We start from the raw sequence: 18,999 nt of genomic DNA, 5'->3' as shown, positions 1-18,999 counted from the left end.
CTACTGTACGGCCACACAGTAGGGCGTAGAGGTAAAGGTGCGCCGTTTGGTTTTTGGAAGCCAGATTTTGCTGGACTGGTTTTTTGACACCATGTCCCATTTGAAGCCCCCCTGATGCACCCCTAGAGTAAAAACTCCATAAAAGTGACCCCATCTAAAAAACTACACCCCTCAAGGTATTCAAAACTGATTTTACAAACTTTGTTAACCCTTTAGGTGTTGCACAAGATTTAATGGAAAATAGAGATACAATTTCAAAATGTCACTTTTTTGGCAGATTTTCCATTTTAATATTTTTTTTCCAGTTACAAAGCAAGGGTTAACAGCCAAACAAAACTCATTATTTATGGCCTAGATTCTGTAGTTTACAGAAACACCCCATATGTGGTCGTAAACTGCTGCACGGGCACACGGCAGGGTGCAGAAGGAAAGGAATGCCATACGGTTTTTGGAAGGCAGATTTTGCTGGACTGGTTTTTTGGACATCATGTCCCATTTGAAGCCCCCCTGATGCACCTCTAGAGTAGAAACTCCAAAAAAGTGACCCCATTTTAGAAACTACGGGATAGGGTGGCAGTTTTATTGGTAATAGTTTAGCGTACATATGATTTTTGGTTGCTCTATATTACACTTTTTGTGCGGCAAGGTAACAAGAAATAGCTTTTTTGGCACGTTTTTTATTTTTTAGTTATTTACAACATTCATCTGACAGGTTAGATCATGTGGTAATTTTATAGAGCAGGTTGTCACGGATGCGGCAATACCTAATATGTATACAATTTTTTTATTTATGTAAGTTTTACACAATGATTTCATTTTTAAAACAAAAAAAAATGTTTTAGTGTCTCCATAGTCTAAGAGCCATAGTTTTTTTCAGTTTTTGGGCGATTATCTTAAGTAGGGTCTCATTTTTTGCGGGATGAGATGACGGTTTGATTGGCACTATTTTGGGGTGCATATTACTTTTTGATCGCTTGCTATTACACTTTTTGTGACATAAGATGACAAAAAAAGGCTTTTTTTACACCGTTCAATTTTTTTTGGTCACCTGAGGGGTTAGGTCATGTAATATTTTTATTGAGCCGGTCAATACGGACGCGGCGATACCTAATATTTTTACTTTATTTTTATTTATGTAAGTTTTACACAATGATTTCATTTTTGAAACAAAAAAAAATCATGTTTGAGTGTTTCCATAGTCTAAGAGCCATAGCTTTGGACACATTGCCGTTGAAAAAATAATAAATGAAAAGTGATCAAGAAGTCATACACAAACATCTCAAAATGGTATCGATAAAAATTTCAGACCACAACACAGTTCTATATACAAAACTGAGAAAATTGTGTCATGTCATGGTGATGCAAAGATAATTTTCAAATATTCTATTTTTTAAGTATTAAAACATAACAAAACTATGGGAGTCATTTATTAAGTAGCCACTCTAGCTGGCTGTGGATCTGCCAAACCAGGCTTAGGAAATGATGAATGAGATGGCCTGCTGGCCCACCCCCTTAACTGCCCACACCAAGCCTACTTTTTCAGACCTGGTGTGAGTGGGGAAAAGTTGCAGACTGCAGTGCAACTAAACGTTGTGCCACCATCTGCGCCTGAAATACGCCTACCATAGGCATATTACAGGATAATGAATGACCCCCTATGAGTTTGGTATTGCTATAATCATACTGACATTTTTACTGCACAGTGAACACTGTAAAAATTAAACCCAGAAAACTTTGGCACAACTGCAGCACTGTTCCAGTGCACCTTAAATGAAAAATGAAGCAACTTTGTAAATAGTCTTTATAAAAAAAATAATAATCTGTTCTGTAGTGTATACAGCTCCTAAACATACTTGGTAATGCAGTGGCCGGGTTGGTGCTCTTCTGAGGGAATGATAAGGCATAGTGCAAACAGAGGAAATTCAGCACTTGGAGGATATCATCCATAAAACCTCTTTATTGAAAATCCATAAAACAATCAATAAGCAGTGAAATATATACAGTATTTTGCCTCATGCACACGACCGTTGTGTGCATCCGCGTCCGTTCCGTCATTTTTCACAGTTTAGCGGAGGTCCCATTCATTTCTGTGGAGCTGTGAAAAAAAACTGATAGTCCTTTGTTTTTTCTCTACGTCCGTGATCCGTGATTCCAGTCTGTCAAAAAAATATAACCTGTCCTATTCTTGTCAGTGTAAAAAGCAGGACATTCAAGTCAATAGGTCAGTCCAAAAAAACGGATGCACAACTGGTATGTCATCCGTGTCCGCGTCTGTGTCCGTTTTTTCTACAAGACCTTGGTGCAATAAAATTACACTTTTCTTAAACTTCCTTTTTTTCCCCTGTCAGACAAAAAAAAAGGAAGACACAAGGAAACACAACTGAAGCAAAATCGGACACAGACCACTGAAGCCAAATCACTGGCCTTTAACAAAAGTGAGTACACCCCTCACATTTTAGTAAATATTTTATTATATATTTTTATGGGACAACACTGAAGATATGACTCTTTGTTACAATGTAAAGTAGTCAGTGTACAGCTTGTAAATTGGGTGTGCCTTCAAAATAATTTAACAAACAGCCATTAACGTCTAAACTGCTGGCAACAAAAGGGAGTACACACCTAAGTGAAAATGCCCAAATTGTGCACAATTAGCCATTTTCCCTCCCTAGTGTCATGTGACTCATTAGTGTTACAACATTCAACATTGCACCTCATGGCAAAGAACTCTCTGAGTATCTGAAAAAAGAATTTTTGCTCTACATAAAGATGGCCGAGGCTATAAGAAAATTGCCAACACCCTGAAACTGAGCTGAAGCACGATGACCAAGACCATACAGCAGTTTAACAAGATAGGTTCCACTCAGAACAGGCCTCGCCATGGTCGACCAAAGAAGTTGAGTGCACATGCTCAGTGCCATCTCCAGGGGTTGTATGAGTGGTGCCAGCATTGCTGCAGAGGTTAAAGGGGTGGGGGGTCAGACTGTCAGTGCTCAGACCATACGCCGCACACTAATTCAAATTGATCTGCATGGCTATTGTCCCAGAAGGAAGCCTCTTCTAAAGAAGAGGCAAACAGTTTGCTAAAGACAAGCAGCATAACGACATGGATTACTGGAACCATGTCCTGTGGTCTGATGAGACCAAGATAAATGTATTTGGTTCAGATGATGTCATGTGTGGCAGCCACCAGGTGAGAAGTACAAAGACAAGTGTGTCTTACCTACAGTCAAGCATGGTGGTGGGAGTGTCATGCTTTCGGGCTGCATGAGTGCTGCCGGCTGTGGTGAGCTACAGTTCATTGAGGGAACCATCAATGCCAACATGTACTGTATGCCAACATGTACTGTGACATACCGAAGTAGAGCATGATCCCCTCCCTTCGAAAACTGGGCCGCAGGGCAGTATTCTAACATGATAAGAACCCCAAACACACCTCGAAGACAATCACTGCCTTGGTAAAGAACCTGAGGGTAAAGGTGCTAGACTGGCCAAGCATGTCTGGACTGGCCAAGCATAAACCCTATAGAGCAGTGATGACTGACCTCCGGCACTCCAGTTGTGGAGAAACTAGGACTTTTAGCATGCTCCATTCATTTCTATAGAGTTCTGTGAACAGTCACGCAAGGGGGAATCTTGGGAGTCGTAGTTTTACCACAGCTGGAGTGCAAAAGGTTAGCCATCACAGCTATAGAGCATCTGTGAAATATCCTCAAATGGATGGTGGAGGAGTGCAAGGTCTCTAACATCCACCAGCTCTGTGATGTCAGCATGGAGGAGTGTAAGAGGATTCTGGTGGCAACCTGTGAAGCTCTAGTGAACTCCATGCCCAGGAGAGTTAAGGCAGTGCTGGAAAATAATGCTGGCCACACAAAATATTGACACTTTTTGGCCATTTTCTCTTAGGGGTGTATTCACTTTTGTTGCCAGCAGTTTAGATATTAATGGCCGTGTGTTGAGTTATTTTTAAGACACAACCAATTTACACTGTTTTACAAGTGGTACACTGACTACTTTACATCGTATTAAAGGGTCAGATCTTCAGTGTTGTCCCAGGAAAAGATAGCTGAAAATATTTACAAAAAAGGGAAGGGTTGACTCACTTTTGCGAGATACTGTATATCCCCCAACGGAACAATGAAAGTATTTTGGACTAGACTAATCCATACTCATGACATACAAGATTAAATAAATAATTCCCCTTATAAAACACCAGCTTAATTACCGGGGCCTTCACATGATCAAAGAGAAAGAAAAAATGTGGAACGGAACCATACATTCAATTTCACCAGGGTGACACAGGATTAACAATATGCCATCTTGCCTACATCCTAAAATGAACAGCATTTCAATAAAAATACATCAACTCCTGATGCTTATTCAAACCTGCTGGATAGGGTTGAGCGAACCCGAACTGTAAAGTTCGGGTTCGTACCGAACTTTAGGATTTTTGGACCCCGGACCCGAACTTTTCAGTAAAAGTTTGGGTTCGGGTTCGGTGTTTGGCGAGTAAATGGCGCTTTTTGAAAGGCTGCAGAGCAGCCAATCAACAAGCGTTTAACTTGTTTGCCCTTAGAAGCCATCAAAGCCATGCCTACTAATGGCATGGTTGTGATTGGCCAGTGCAGCATGTGACCCAGCCTCTATAAAAGCTGGAGTAATGTAGCGCTGCACGTTACTCTGCTGTTACTAGTGTAGGGATAGGATGCTGCTGCTGTGAGGGAGAAAATAGGAAAGAATGTTTAATCTGAAGTGCTTAACTCAGCGATCTACCTAGATTTAGTTTTGTGGGTGCAGTGCACCATCTTTTTACCCTGCCCTGAACCCAGTGACCCAGAAAAATAACTTTTATCCGTCTGTTAGTTAGGTGGGCAGCGGCGGACATTTTATGCAAGTTCAGTGCATCAGCACAGCATATGTGCATTTGTGATAGTCAAATAAAAGCTTGAAATACTGCAATTATATTCTGGGTTTAAAAAAAAAATACCCATTTTTGGCAATACCCTACATCTGGGGCCTATGCAGCATTTGTCAGTGTGAGATTTAAGCTTGAAATACTGCATTAATTTTCTGGATTTAAAAAAACACCCTTTTTGGGCAAAATACAACATTTTACAGCCCTTGCTGCATCTGTCAGTGTGAAATACAAGAGTTAGATACTGCTGTCATATTATTTTAAAAAAACACCCATTTTGGGCAAAATACTAAATTTGCAGCGTTTGCTGCATCTGTCATTTTTAAATACAAGCTTGAAATACTGCAATCATTTTCTGGGTTTTAAAAAACTCAATTTTAGGGCAAAATACTAAATTTTACAGCCCTGCTGCATCTGTTAATGTGAAATACAAGCGTTAGATACTGCTGTCATATTCTGTTATTAAAACAACTCCCATTTTGGGGAAAATACAAAATTTGCGGCGTTTGCTGCATCTGTTATTGTTAAATACAAACTTGAAATACTGCAATAATTTTCTGGGTTTAAAAAATCACCTGCTTTTGGCAATACCTTACATTCTGGGCCATGTCAGTGTGAAATTTAAGCCTGAAATACTTCAATAATTTTCTGAGTTTAAAAAAAAAATCTTTTTGGGCAAAATACTAAATTTGCGGCCTTTGCTGCATCTGTCAGTGTGAAATACACGCATTAGCTACTGCTGTTATATTCTGTTATAAAAAGAAAAACGCCCATTTTGGGAAAAATACTAAATTTGCAGCCTTTGCTGCATCTGTGAGTGTGAAATACACCCATTAGATACTGCTGTTATATTCTGTTATTAAGAAAACACCCATTTTGGGCAAGATCCTAAATTTGCGGAGAATGAGGAGAGCATCGAATAAGGAACATGACCCCGGTCGAGGTGCTTCTGGTAGAGCTCCTGTTGCAGGGAGAGGACATGGTTGATCTGTGCCAGCTACACACACAAATGAAACACCTTCCTCATGTGCGAGTAGGCGACAGAACCTTCAGCGTTATTTAGTACAGGCGATGTAGATTGGGTTGCTGACAGTGCCTCCAGTACATGGGCGGACCACAACAGCACGTCTCGGATGATGACGAAACACAGGTGCCAACTGCTGTGGCTTTCTGCAGTGTGCAGACCGACAAGGAGGGCAGGGGTGAAGACTGCGTGGAAGATGATGTGGAGGACAATGAGGTCCTCGACCCCACATGGAATCAAGGTCATGCGAGTGACCTGTGTAATTCGGATGAAGAGGCGGTGGTCGCACAGAGCCACCAGCACAGTAGAAGAGGGAGCAGGGTGCAAAAGTGGAGAGGCCGTCCCCTAGACAGTTCGCCTGCTACTGCCCACCGCAGCAAGGGACCGAGCACACCAAAGCCAGCTCCAAGGAGTTCCCTGGCGTGGCGGTTTTTCAGACAATGTGCTGACAACAATACGCGAGTGGTTTGCACGCTGTGCAATCAGAGCCTGAGGCGAGGCATAAACGTTCTCAGCCTGAGCACAACCTGCATGACCAGGCATCTAAGTGCAAAGCACGAGCTGCAGTGGAGTAGACACCTCAAAAACCCAGAAAGGTCTCTGGCTCCTCCTGCTTCCTCTTCTGCTGCAGTCTCGGCCTCTTTATCCACCTCCGGAGCGACAGTGCCACCTGCCACCCCGCAAACAGAGGATCTGCAAGCAACACCGCCACCTGGGTCACCAAGCATCTCCACAATGTCCCACAGAAGTGTTCATCTCTCCATCTCCCAAACACTGGAGCGGAAAAGGAAGTACCCCCCTACCCACCCGCGATACCTGGCCCTGAATGCCAGCATTTCAAAATTACTGGCCTTTGAAATGCTGTCATTATGTCTGGTGGAGACAGAGAGTTTTAATAGCCTTATGGCGGTGGCTGTCCCTCAGTACATCATGCCCAGCCGCCACTACTTTTCGAGGCGAGACATCCCTTCCCTGCACAACCAAGTGGGGGACAAAATCAGGGGTGAACTGTGCAACCCCATCTGTGGCAAGGTCCACCTAAATACGGATACGTGGACCAGTAAGCACGGTCAGGGACTGTTATATCTCCCTAACAGCACATTGGGTAAATGCAGTGGCGGCTGGGCCTGAGGAGGATAGCAGTTTGGCGCATGTCCTTCCACCACTGAGGATTGCAGGGCGCTTCTCTTTGCCTCCTGTTGCTTCCTCCTCCTACTCCTCCTCTTCCTCATCCTCTACCGCCTCCTCATCTGGTCAGCGTAACACCTTCAGCACCAACTTCAGCACAGCCAGGGGTAAACGACAGCAGGCAGTTTTAAAACTTATTTGTTTGGGGGACAAACCCCACACTGCGCAGGAGCTGTGGACGAGCATGGAACAACAGACTGATGAGTGGTTGGTGCCAGTGAGCCTCAAGTTCGGCCTGGTGGTGTACGATAATGGGCGAAATCTCCTAGCAGCTCTGGAACTAGCCGGTTTGACGCACATCCCTTGCCCGGCACATGTGCTGTATTTGGTGGTGCAGAGGTTCCTTAAAAATAACCCCGATATGTCAGAGCTGCTGCAGAAAGTGCAGGCCGTCTGTGCGCACTTTCGGCGTTCTCACCCTGCTGCTGCTCGCCTGTCAGCGCTGCAGCGTAACTTCGGCCTTCCCGCTCAACACCTCATATGCGACGTGCTCACAAGGTGGAACTCCACCTTGCACATGCTGGCCAGACTGTGCGAGTAGCAGCAGGTGATAGTGGAGTTTAAACTGCAGCTGGGCCTCCATGCGAGACCTGTGTTCCTTGTTGCGCTGTTTTGAGTTCTCCACCAACATGGCCAGTGCCGATAACGCCATTCTCAGCGTTACTATCCCACTTCTATGCCTCCTTGAAAAAATGCTTCTGGCGATGATGGAAGAGGATGTGGCACAGGAGGAGGAGGAGGAGAAGTCATTCCCAAGTGGCTCCGAGGATGGGTACCTGCACCCACAAACACCAGGTACACAATTGTCCAGCCAGGGCACAGTTCTGGAGGATGATGAGGTGGACAATGAGTAGGAGGAGATGAAGGAGAAGGAACGGTGTTCACAGCAGGGTGGCACCCAAACCAGCTCATGGCCATCACTGGTGTGTGGCTGGGGGGATACAGAGGACACAGACGATACACCTCCCACAGAGGACAGCTTGTCGTTGCCTCTGGGCAGCCTGGCACACATGATCGATTACACGCTGCAGTGTCTCCTCAACGACCACCGAGTTGCCCACATTCTAACTTGTGCTGATTACTGGGTGGCCATGCTGCTGGATTCCCATTACAAGGACAACGTACCGTCCTTAATTCTGTCACTGGAGCGTGATCATAAGATGCGCGAGTACAAGCACATGCTGGTAGATGCGCTGCTGATGGCATTCCCACCTGACAGCCAGGGCACAGTGGAAGCACAAGGCGAAGGCAGAGGAGAAGGAAGAGGTCGCCAACGCAGCTGGGGCACCACCAGCACCTCAGAAGGCAGGGTTAGCATGGCCGAAATGTGGAAAATCTTTGTCAGCACACCAGCACCACCAGCTGATATGGAACGTCTTAGCTGGAGGCAGCATTTCAGCAACATGGTGGAGCAGTACGTGTGCACACGCCTACATGTACTGAATGACGGGTCTGCCCCCTTCAACTTCTGGTTCTCCAAATTGGGCACATGGCATGAGCTTGCCCTTTACGCCTTGGAGGTGCTGGCCTACCCTGCAGCCAGTGTATTATCTGAACGTGTGTTTAGCACGGCAGGGGGCGTTATCACAGACAAGCGCAGCCATCTGTGGACAAGCTCACGTTCATTAAAATGAACCAGGCATGGATCCCACAGGACTTGTCCATACCTTGTGCAGAATAGACATGTATACCTGCCTCACCCAGCCATTGTTATACTACAACGCAATTGCTCATGTTTGTATTTTTGATATTTCACACTCTTTTGGAGTTTACCCTAATAAAAATAAATAATAATAATAATGATTAAAACTAAAAACCAGTGTTGGCTACCTCGTCCTCCTCCACCGCCGCTTCTACCTACACTGCTACTTCCACCGCCTCCTCAACCTCCTACTCCATATGGACCTCCACCTCATAAATAAAGATTTATTTTTATTTTTTTTGTACGTATTTTATTTTATGTCTGTCTAATTTGTCTGTTTCATTTTCGGGTGAAATTCACCAATTTTTGGGTGTGATATACCCCTGCTGTACCTAGTAGACAGGTAAAAACATTTCACTAATTTGTCTGTTACATATTCGGGTGAAATTCGCCAATTTTTGTCTCGAACTCGAACTTTTTTGTGAAGTTCAGCCCAACCCGTCGAACCCAAACATCCAGGTGTCCGCTCAACTCTAGTATGTGGCCTTTTCCAACATTTGATTCTTAAGTAGCTCCACTCCTTTTGTCTCTAGAAGACGCTCCAGATCCGCCCAAGTGGCTTTATATGCGGTCTGGATACTTTCCAATTTACGAAGGAAAGTACTTGGGACAGTACGGGGGTCTGGCAAAGTGTTACACATAGCCAGCAACTCACTTGGAGTCCATGGCTGATAAACATTATAATCATGTGTTTCCACATGCCCAGCTCTGACTGTGGGGAGGGTCTTATTGACCAGTGGGTATAAGCCCACATGGGAGTGTGGGGGCCCCCCACAGGCAGAGCATCTCTCTCTTGAGTCTGTGTTTTGTTGTCCACACCTAGGACGAGTCCACCCCTTCGGGCCATTATATGCAGGTGGTGCTGTTGGAGAGAGAGATTTTTGTGGGTTATGGGGGATAATAGACCGTACTTCATGAGATCACATCCCATATTTCATACATGGTCCCTTTGTCAGTGTATTTTGCCTTATGGGCAGTCATAGTCATTTCCTGGGCTACATCATACCAGATTGTGGCCTGGTCATATTTGTTATGGTCCTCCAAACACTAGTGAGAAATTTCTGCCATACTGATTCATCCAATGTTCCATTCGCACCTGCTCCCAGTTTCATTAACATTTGTCTACAGTCTTTGGTTGCTTCAGTGCCCTTTGTGCATGCTACAATATCAATTGCAGAGACCCATTTCTCTGCTCCCTTCTCACTCAATGCAACGCTTACTCTGTGTAATTTACTATCCAGGTACTCACACACCTGGTGAATTACAACCGTGCTGTGGACACACTTCCGAGGCAGCACTATCAGTGGTGCCGTGGACACACTTCCGAGGAGGCACCAATTTTCTCTACTACCAGTGGTGCTGTGTGCACGCTTCCGAGGCAGCACTATCCACTGGTTGGCAACACCACAGTATAGTCTTGCCCACACACAGAGTAACTCACACGTCCTCTCTGGGGTTACACTGGAAACCCCTTAAACCCCTCTACGTTCTTTCTATGGCACAGGAAGCACACAAACACTGCTATACAAATATTATAACTGCAACCACCCAATCCAAACTGGTATCATAATAGCCACGCATGTATACACTATACAGCACAGGAGTTGGCAACAGTGCAGTAATTCCTCCTCACACAATATTAGCAGGCACTTAGTACATGTGAAATCACACAGTATGACATAACATTGGAACAACCCCTGACGTCGTGTGCCCTTTTCAGGTACCAACAAGGAACTGCAAGGCCCCTATCCAATCTTGCTGGACAGCTTTATACACTGCCACTTCTCACAGCCTACTCTAAGATAAGTCTGTCAACCTGTTTCTCCACCAGAACCAGAGGCCTCCAGAGACACGGATCGGACAAGACAGACAGTGGGCTCTGGAATTTTAGCTTGGCTCAGGGGAGGTAGGGCCAGACCCTTCCTAGATTTAGCTTCTCTCAGCCACTCACACATTCGTGCATTCGTACACCTAGAGACAGTTTTGCACATATAGGGGAAACATTCACCAGAACACGGTACAGGCATCACGTTCACACACCACACTGCAGAACAGCGAACAGAGCTCAGGAGACAGGCAGTAACACAATGGGTTAATTACCGCGGTCTTCCTGGGTCCTGGTCTCCGTATCGGGGTCTGCAGCTAGGAGCATTGTTGTAGTGCCCGCAATTCTCCCCCCCCCCCCCCGAAAATGTGACAGACCAAGGGTCAGTCACATGATGGTCGTTGCCACGTGTTCAGGTGAATGACGTCGACGGAGGAAAATGACAGAGGTCAGCTCATAGTTCAAAATTCTGCCAGGATCCCAAAGAGAGAGTGTCCTTGGCCCTTTATATATACACAGTTCAAAGGGTTCATGCACACGACCGTTGAGTGTTTTGCGGTCCGCAAATTGCAGATCTGCAAAACACGGATGGCGTCCGTGTGCGTTCCGCATTTTTGCGGTACGGCACGGACAGCCATTAATATAACTGCCTATTCTTGTCGGACAAGAATAGGACAGTTTATATTATTTTTGCAGACCACAGAACGGAGCAACGGATGCGGACAGCACACAGAGTGCTGTCCGCATCTTTTGCGGCCTCATTGAAGTGAATGGGTCCGCATCCAAGCCGCAAAAACTGCGGCTCGGATGCGGACCAAAACAACGTTCGTGTGCATGAGGCCTTATGGTGTCTTAACTAAGGGCAACATAAACTAGTGACAGATCCCTTAGCAAAATGCTTGCTTTAAATGAAGCAGACATTTTGCTAGAATCTTTTACTGAACAGCTCCAGCACCTGCTGAACAAGTCGCCATATTCATGAGCTCCTGGCTTTCCCCACCCACCCGCTGCTGATTCCTATGGAAGAAAACTGTCAGTCAGAGGCAGGTGGGCGGGGAGAGCCATGAGAGCATGAATATGCAGATTTGTTCGGCACATGCTACTGCTTCAAGAAGACGGTGAAATGCGCAGTCTTGAATTCCAGGTTTGGATAGTGCTGTAGGAAGGAGACTTCTCCCTTAGTGTTTGTGTGTGAACAGGCTCGGATTAGCCCACAGGGGTACAGGTGAATTCCCCTAGTCTCTCACCCCCCTTCACAAGTGGCACATAACACAGTAGACTTACTGCACTACATACATATATTCAATGTACAGCACCTCAACCAGAATATGTTCATATAAAAAACTTGATAGATTATTAACCCCTGAGTGACCAGCCTGTTTTAGGCCTTACTGACCAAGCGTTTTTCTTGCTTTTTTCATTGTCGCATTCCAAGAGCTATAACTTTATAGCTTTATGAGAGCTTGTTTTTTGCAGGACAAGTTGTAGTTTTTAATTGCGCCATTTTGGGGTACACATAGCTTTCTGATTAACTTGTATTAACTCTTTCTGGGAGCGAGATGGGAAAAACCGCAATACTGCCACTGCAGTTTTACATTATAAATTTTACAGCATTCTTTTTTTTTCAGTATAAATAACTTAATATCTTTATTCTCTGAGTCAGTACGATTACAGTGATACCAAATACAGGTCCTTCTAAAAAAATTAGCATATTGTGATAACGTTCATTATTTTCTGTAATGTACTGATAAACATTAGACTTTCATATATTTTAGATTCATTACACACCAACTGAAGAAGTTCAAGCCTTTTATTGTTTTAATATTGATGATTTTGGCATACAGCTCATGAAAACCCAAAATTCTAAAAAAAATTGCATATCATGAAAAGGTTCTCCAAACGAGCTATTAACCTAATCATCTGAATCAACTAATTAACTCTAAACACCTGCAAAAGATTCCTGAGGCTTTTAAAAACTCCCAGCCTGGTTCATTACTCAAAACCGCAATCATGGGTAAGACTGCCGACCTGACTGCTGTCCAGAAGGCCATCATTGACACCCTCAAGCAAGAGGGTAAGACACAGAAAGACATTTCTGAAGGAATAGGCTGTTCCCAGACTGCTGTATCAAGGCACCTCAGTGGGAAGTCTGTGGGAAGGAAAAAGTGTGGCAGAAAACGCTGCACAACGAGAAGAGGTGACCGGACCCTGAGGAAGATTGTGGAGAAGGACCGATTCCAGACCTTGGGGGACCTGCAGAAGCAGTGGACTGAGTCTGGAGCAGAAACATCCAGAGCCACCGTGAACAGGCGTGTGCAGGAAATGGGCTACAGGTGCCGCATTCCCCAGGTCAAGCCACCTTTGAACCAGAAACAGCAGCAGAAGCGCCTGACCTGGGCTACAGAGAAGCAGCACTGGACTGTTGCATGTCATTCGGAAATCAAGGTGCCAGAGTCTGAAGGAAGACTGGGGAGAGGGAAATGCCAAAATGCCTGAAGTCCAGTGTCAAGTACCCACAGTCAGTGATGGTCTGGGGTGCCATGTCAGCTGCTGGTGTTGGCCCACTGTGTTTTATCAAGGGCAGGGTCAATGCAGCTAGCTATTAGGAGATTTTGGAGCACTTCATGCTTCCATCTGCTGAAAAGCTTTATGGAGATGAAGATTTCATTTTTCAGCACGACCTGGCACCTGCTCACAGTGCCAAAACCACTGGTAAATGGTTTACTGACCATGGTATTACTGTGCTCAATTGGCCTTCCAACTCTCCTGACCTGAACCCCATAGAGAATCTGTGGGATATTGGGAAGAGAAAGTTGAGAGACGCAAGAAACTCTTCTGGATCCTCCACAGCCTGACAAATCCATCTAGCTTGCATAAAAGGCAAGTGTATGTATGTGAAAGGTGTGTGTGTGTGTGTGTGTGTGTGATTATCTATCATCTATCTAATATACTGTGTGTGTACATATATATATATATATATATATATATATATCAACACCTAGTTATCTAACCAGTGGAGGTATTTGGTGGTAATTTCAATGCATAAAATGCATATGTGAAATGAGAAACAGGCCTAAGACTATATACTGAATGTCTGTGTGTATTTATACAGTCAGCCCCATACTGAGGATGCATAGGGGAAATGCACTGCCCAGTGGATGCTATTCCTGTACTTGCTTGAAATTGGTTATGCTATTTTATTCTGTGTATTCAAGTAAGCAAGAGTTCACATCTCCATTTCATTTTCGGTTCTTCTGATCCGTCAGAAGAACAGAAAAAAGGATCTTGTAAACAAATGGATCCTGTTGCATCTGTTATGCACATTTGGCATCCGTTTGAGCCATTTCTACCTGAGATCCGTTTTTTAGACAGAAAGAAAACTCCCGTACGCAATACTTTTTTCTGTCTGATAGAACAGATCTCAGAAATGGCTCAAACAGATGCCAAATGTGCATAACGGATGCAACAGGATCTATTTGACACATCAGAAGAACGGAAATGTAAACTCTCCCTATTTATATTTGTTTTGAGTACTTTTTTTTTGCATTTTTCTTGTAATTATGGTAACAGACCTTTTATTGGCATTGTATAGTGTGTATAGCTGTAATATTGTGAAAGGCAGGAGCGTGCCTATAGTGGAAGCAGGGGACGCAGCTACCACGGGGCCTGAACTCAAAAGGGGCCCACCTGAGATGATAGTATTATATACAGTGACATGATATGCAGTATATGTGTGGGAAACGGACGAAGTCGCAGCCGGGCCTGGTCTGAGTGAGTGATTTTGACTAGCTGCAGGACTGGGGCTTGCATGGGGGGGGGGGGGGGTTTTGAAGAAGTTGCCCATGAGGGGGGGGGGGGGGGCATTCAATAATTTGGTGTGGGGCCCAGTCAGTTCTAGTTACGCCACTGGTGAACTGGTAATATTTGAATGTATCCGTACGGTGGGCCCCCAAAACAAGTTTTACCGCTTGGCCCTAGGCACCCCAGTCCGACACTGTGTGAATGTCCTTTGCAGACTTTCCCTGGAGAAACAAAATCTTCATGACAGCCCGTAACTCCACAGACGTGAAATTTCCTTGTGCCTCTGTCATAGTTATAACAATCATAGACATCTAATAGTTGCACAGTTATATGACAAGATAACAAGCTTTCATATTGTATTTCATTTTTTTATTCAACTGGAAGAGGACAAAGCCAGGAACTCCTCAGCATCCCCTCATAACTATAGGAGAAGGATTTATTTGTAATGTTTAATTTTTGAAGATTTCTTTTAGGCTATGCAGGATTGCAAAGAAGCTGGGCTTGTGAAATCTATAGGCGTTTCCAACTTCAACCACAAACAACTGGAACTTATCCTCAATATGCCAGGACTAAGATACAAACCTGTGTGCAACCAGGTAATGCAGAAATATTTTGTCTCCTCCAGAATCCTACCCTATACCCAATCCACATCTTATTGCACAGTCAGCAGGTGCACCAACCATCCTTACATTTTAGACATTTTGTCCATCTTCAGGTTGAGTGTCATCTTTACTTGAATCAGTCAAAATTGCTGGAGTTCTGCAAGTCACACAATATACTTCTGGAGGCATATGGAGTGCTGGGCTCAACTCGTGATATTAATTGGTAAGAAGAGACATGTGCTTAAAGAAGAACTCTCTGAATGTGATAAACCAAAGTTGCAACTGTGACTACCAATCAAACGTTATAGTCTCCCCCCATCTGTCCTAGTCATTGTTTTCATACAAACGTGTTTCCATACAAACGCAGCACCAGGTGGCACCATGTCGCTTTTGGTTTAGCTTAGCCTCATAATGATGTACCTTTAATGTCACAGTTTTATTTTTAATCTTCTTGAGTGAATCTTAGGGCTGAATTACAGTGGCCGAGGGTTGAGCAGATCATCACTAACAAGTGTTCGTAGGAAGCGCTCATTCATCGTGTAATCGCATATTCTATGCAGTCGCAAATATAATTGTTTGCCGGGAGCAGATCATGCCGTCTAATCACGCTCTGGTGCCGACAAATAATAATTCTGTATGTGGATGAGTGATGGCATTAGCAATCACTACTCCCCATCGAAGCTCTCTTCCTTCCCGACAATCGTCAGCCTCATCTACTAGTCTAATACAGCCCTTAGTGCGTATAATTTTAAGGTTATCTATGTTCCAACTATTTCAAGATTAACCAAAGAGGTATCTTTTAATATTGTTGAGTAACTCTTAGTGCATTTAACTAAAACATATTTACATGGTAATTTTTAAGGATCGACCAGACTGCCCCAATCCTGCTGGAGGACCCTGTGCTTAATGCCATTGCAAAAAAACATGGCCGAACACCTGCCCAAGTGGCAATGAGACACATGCTACAGAGGAGGATAGTGGTTCTTGCGAAGAGTTCTAAGCCGGAGAGGATCAAGCAGAACTTTGAGGTAGGGGATGCAGGAGAACCAGTGAACTAACTATAGGGGTAACAGCAGTCACAATTGCAACTGGGCCCTTTGGCCGAGTTCACATGGGCGAGATTTCCGCGCGGGTGCAATGCGTGAGGTGAAGGCATTGCACCAGCACTGAATCCGGACCCATTCACTTCTATGGGGCTGTGCACATGAGCAGTGATCTTCACGCATCACTTATGCGTTGCTTGAAAATCGCAGCATGCTCTATATTGTGCGTTTATCACGCAACGCAGGCCCCATAGAAGTGAATGGGGCTGAGTGAAAATCGCAAGCACCCGCAATCAAGTGCGGATGCGGTGCGATTTTCACTCATGGTTGCTAAGATGACAGTCTATTCACTGTATTATTTTCCCTTATAACATGGTTATAAGGGAAAATAATAGCATTCTTTAATACAGAATGCTTAGTAGGTGGTCAATTTAATCATGAGCTGCCGGCTAAAGGACCTGTGGTGACGTCACATCACATGGTCCATCACTGTAGTGATGGACCATGTGATTGGACCATGTGATATGATGTCACCACAGGTCCTTTAGCCAGCAGCTCATGATTAAAGAAGTAAGAGACCGGCAGCTACGCGATCAGGAAGAGAAGGTGAGTTAATTATTTTAAATTTTTTAACCCTCAATTGACCTTCTACTAAGCATTCTGTATTAAAGAATGCTATTATTTTCCCTTATAACCATGTTATAAGGGAAAATTATAACATCTACACAACCTTGAACCCAAACCTGAACTTCAGTGAAGAAGTTTGGGTCCGGGTACCACAGTCAGTTTTTTATCACGCGCGCGCAAAACACATTGCACCCGCGCGATAAAAACTGAACAACGGAACGCAATCGCAGTCAAAACTGCAAGACTGCAATTGCGTACCTACTCGTGCGGGTTTGCCACAGTACACCCGGGACGCATCCTGAACAAATCTGTCACGCCCGTGTGAACTCAGCCTTAATGTGTTTTTGTGTGATTACTATGGTTTGTATCTCTTTCCAGACAGTCATTTTTTTACCTTCTTGACATAGCCTACTTTTACAAGTCTGATGTGTCACTTAGAGCCCATTCACATGATAGTAGTGCCGCCCAGTCTTTGTTGCAGACCAGAAACCGCAGGTACGAAAAACATTTTGCTGTACTTGCTATACAGCAGCACCTACATCTCACATCCAGAGCCTCCAAGGTGACGTCTTCTCTATCATCATCTTCTCCATTTGATCTGGACAACCTCTTTCAGCCGACTCATCTCTGCAAAGTGTGACACACAGACATCATAGCTTCCTAACTTTTTTATCATCATCTCCCAACCTGGAGTCCCCACAGTGTTATCCTGCTGCTCGCTGTGCTACCTAATACCCCCAAATACTATCCTGAAGAAAAATGAGTGCCCCCATAGTAATAGTGCTCCTCAGAGTCCCACCAATAGTAATTCCCTTCTAGAATGCCCTCATTAATAATACTGCCCCCTACAGTGCCCCCAACAGTGATACTGCTCCCCAAGAATGCCCCCATTAGTAATACTGCCCCCTACAGTGCCCCCAACCGTGATAACGCTCCCAAGAGTGCCTGGTAGATGGGCCCGACACATATGTGCGCTAAGAGCTTCCATTACTCATTTAAAGTCGGTATTGTACCACTTTTATCTAGAATGACCCCCATTTCTTAGCTCTATTGTTAATATAGCTATAACGGTGTGCAGCCATGTTTGTTTTTTGTAATTATGTTTGCTTCATGGATATGCACCTGTGATTCTGAAGGTTCTAGTCTAAATTTTCTTGCAATATATTGAGGGTAGCACCTCTTTTAGATTAAACACGCCCATCTACCTGGGACTTCTGAGCAGAGTACGTTTGTAGCTGGTTCCTACACTGCCCTGAATATTGTAGGGTTTTTAATATTTTCAAAAAACAAAAACTTTTTTTTTTTTTTTACTTTTTGTTAAGTCCCCCAAGTGGACCACAACTTACAATCATCAGATGTAAATTGCTCCATTAGTCTGTATAGAAATCACTATATCACAGCTCGGTGCTGCCATCTAGTGGCCTGAACTGGGATATACTAGCAATGAGTCTGGAAGCATAGTTGCTGTGAGGGGAGTGGGCATGTGGCGTATTCTGGGGCCATGAGATTGAAGAAGTGTGTTGTTAGTACATTATTACAAGAATTGGGGCCCCACTTTTGATTTTGCCCAGGGCCACATTTTGTGTAAAACGGTAACCATAATAAAAATAAACAAAAAATAGCATTATGGGCATTGCCGTATGCAAAAACACCCATACTATTAAAATATTTAAAAAAGTTAGCCCATATGGTAAATGGCGTAACAGAAAAAAATTCAATAATTCATGAGTCAATATATTTCACCTTTATTTATAAGATAATCTAAAATTTACCAAAAATTTACCAAAAATTCAAAATTTTCTAAATTTGAATTTTTCTACTTTTAAAACGAATAGTAATTCCTCATAAAATAGTTATAAATCAACATTCCCCATATGTCTGCTTTATGTTGGCATCATTTAGTAAATGTCATTTAATTTTTTTTGGACTTTAGAAGTCTTAGAAGTTTAGAAGCCATTTTTCAAAATTTCGAAAGCCTTTTTTTAAGCACCAATTCAGTTTTAAAGAGATTTTGAGGAGCTTACGTAATGGAAACCACACATAAATGATCCCATTCTAGAAACTACACCCCTCAAATTATTAAAAACTGATGTTACAAACTTTGCTAACCCTTAAAGTGTTCCACTAGAATTAAAGGAAAATGGAGATTAAATTTCCATTTTTTTTTTATGTTAATCAATTTTTTCTTGCAACACAGCAAGGGTTACCAGCAAAATAAACCTCAATATATATTACTCTGATTCTGCAGTTTACAGAAATATCCAATATGTGG

At 43.8% G+C, this 18,999-nt stretch overlaps 1 protein-coding gene across 1 annotated transcript in view; it reads left to right on the top strand.

Moving 5' to 3' along the window:
* Positions 1 to 18,999, top strand: part of LOC122928541 (prostaglandin F synthase 1-like) — a 47,174-nt gene that overhangs the window by 8,579 nt on the left and 19,596 nt on the right. Inside the window, exons 5-7 of the mRNA XM_044281475.1 lie at positions 14,929 to 15,051; positions 15,171 to 15,280; positions 15,920 to 16,085. Coding sequence (XP_044137410.1) covers positions 14,929 to 15,051; positions 15,171 to 15,280; positions 15,920 to 16,085 — 399 coding nt within the window. The remainder of the gene's footprint in view (positions 1 to 14,928; positions 15,052 to 15,170; positions 15,281 to 15,919; positions 16,086 to 18,999) is intronic.

This window comes from Bufo gargarizans, chromosome 2 (assembly GCF_014858855.1).
Source record: "Bufo gargarizans isolate SCDJY-AF-19 chromosome 2, ASM1485885v1, whole genome shotgun sequence".
NCBI lineage: Eukaryota > Metazoa > Chordata > Amphibia > Anura > Bufonidae > Bufo > Bufo gargarizans.
Note: the sequence above shows the minus strand (reverse complement) of the source record. Positions and strands in the feature narration are given on the sequence as shown.